Below are 2,500 nucleotides of genomic sequence, written 5' to 3' on the forward strand. Positions count from 1 at the left end.
ATTCTGAGCTAATCACAATTGTTTTTGCATTATCATTAGAATGGTTTCCATTGATCAGCTAGTCTCGCGAGCCAGACTGTTGCCTCCCACAATTTACAGAAGCCCTGAAAATGATCAGAAAACTTCCACTCTGTCTTCACAGTCACACAAATTTGTCCTAATGTGAATAAAAAATAATCGAAGCATAATAGTTTGCTGCTTATCAGAAATGGAAATTCTAAGATAAAATGTAAAGATATTTTTAATCCATTTTCGTAAAAGGATATGACATAAAGATGAGCTTCTACCACTTTTTCTAGTCACATGTTCAAATACTGGATTCTGATTGGCTAAATTCCGGAGGTTATGGCAGAACAACCGCCGCAGTTGTGTGAGGACGAGATCAATGCGCCTCAGTGTACATCCGGGGACTTCAGGAGGTAGTCGGAACACCTTTCCCCCAACCAACATATGACGGTCGTAGCGGTCCTATGTTTACTAACGTGCGTACGACGTCGCCGATTTATTTGGATCCAATGCAATCCGCCAACTTTAAAGCCCCTTTTCTCTGAACCTATGCCTTTCTGGAAGCGAACAGCCTCTATTTACGGCCGGAACGGTCCTTCTAACTGACGTTAGCTTAGCTGTATGCTAGACATCTTTCTCTGCATGGAGTTGGCGTCATCTGGTGGTGAGTAGAAGATGTTGTTTGTGGAACTATTTGCTGTCGTCGCGGAAGTTTTATAGGCAATAATGATTGTAACTTAATATCCTTGCAAGTTACAACTATGTGTTTTCTTTCATGTATACGGAAAAAAAGTGGTAGAAAAGCTATTTACCACTCGGGGTCGGACATTATGCTCTGATAATGTCCTGTGTGAGGGTGTTATCGGACTCGGCTTCGCCTCGTCCGATCACCCCCTCACACAGGACATTATCAGAGCATAATGTCCTCTCACTCGGGGTAAATTGCTTACTTCCCTTCTCGGCTTTCAGGAGGTGTAGTTCCCGACTCTATGTTAGCCTTCGGAGATTGTGAAATAGTTGTCTGGCTAGGAGTGAATATTGCTCAGTAGGAATGGGACGATATGAAAATCTCATATTACGATAACTGTGACGAAAGAAATTTATATCGCGATTTACAATATTATCGCAATAATCAAAATATCCCAAACATCCATTAACCTGGGCAGAACATTTGCCAAAAAATAGCAGAACTACAAGATCGGCTTGTAGATCGGCTATTTCTTTGGCAAAGATATTTGGTAAAAGACTGGTATCAAGCACGTATATTATAAGTACGTTTTACCAATAGAGGGTTTAAATGGTACTGGATATGCAGCTCAGCAAATAAAAGGTGAATTGATCCCAGTGCATGACGGAGGACGATTTCACAATAAATTAAATCTCCACGATACGATTATCGTGAGTGTTTTTTATCACGATAAACGATAATATCGCTTATGGTCCCATCCCTATCGCTCAGCTGCATGAAGTTCAAAGACAGTCGTCCAGTACCTGACCAGAGTTCCCTGCAGCATGAGGTTGGACATCTCTGCAGGAGACACGTCTATGAAACGTAGGAACGAGAAACAACTTCCCTCATCGTCACCTGGAGACCAGAGAGAGAGAGAGAGAGAGAGAGAGAGTTTTCACTATATTGCTTGTTATTCACTTATTTCCACCATCATTGTTAGGATGAATGTTGTTCACGGATTCTTATACTCAGGGTTCCCCACACATCTTTACCAATTAATTTCCAAAACTTTTCCAAAACCTTTCCAGATTTTTTTACCCGATTTCCAGGACTAAATAACAATAATGCAGCTCAATAACGAGTCACTTACTCCTATGTGCAATTCCCAAAGACAGGTAGTGTATGCCAGTGGTTCTCAAACTTTTCAGGCCGTGAGCCCCGAAATAAATCATATTTGAACTGGGGAACCCCCACCCTACGAGCACTAAGAGTTGAGGAAGTTTGTATAACACGGTTTTATTGTGAAAATAGCAGATCAACATGAGGCGTTGTGAGCATGTAGATCTGCTATTTTCACAATTTCTGCCTCTAATATTTGACAATTTGGTCAATGTTTAATTTGTAATTTCAGAGGTATTAACAAAATCAATAACCAAAGACAATGCATAGCTATTTTTTTCCAGGACCTTGGCTTCCAGGACCCTTGATCAATTCCAAAACTTTTCCAGTACTGGAAAAATATTTTTCGAATTTCAAAATATTTCCAGGAATTTCATGACCGTGGGAACCCTGTATACTGTATACATAATCGTATCGAGATCGTGACTTGTTTCGTGTATGCTTTTGCAATGTAAAACATATTTTATCTTGGCAATAAAGCAATATGAACTGAATTCAAAGAGAGAGAGAGAGAGTGTGGGAGGGGATAGAGAAAAAGAGAGAGAGAGGAGTGCAGGAAAGGAATTCCAAAAGGGATTCTTCACTTTCAAACAAAATAAACATTAAAATAATATATAAAAGATTTATGAGAAATAAATAATGGAA

At 39.8% G+C, this 2,500-nt stretch overlaps 1 protein-coding gene across 5 annotated transcripts in view; it reads right to left on the reverse strand.

Annotated features, from left to right (window-relative positions):
- Positions 1 to 2,500, reverse strand: part of ino80 (INO80 complex ATPase subunit) — a 97,974-nt gene that overhangs the window by 64,254 nt on the left and 31,220 nt on the right. For all 5 annotated transcript variants that reach the window (XM_080744242.1, XM_080744241.1, XM_080744238.1 and 2 more), the window contains exon 24: positions 1,498 to 1,591. In XM_080744242.1, the coding sequence (XP_080600368.1) occupies positions 1,498 to 1,591 (94 nt within the window). The remainder of the gene's footprint in view (positions 1 to 1,497; positions 1,592 to 2,500) is intronic.

This window comes from Nannobrachium achirus (genome assembly GCF_963921795.1).
Source record: "Nannobrachium achirus genome assembly, chromosome: 16".
NCBI classification, from domain to species: Eukaryota; Metazoa; Chordata; class Actinopteri; order Myctophiformes; family Myctophidae; genus Nannobrachium; species Nannobrachium achirus.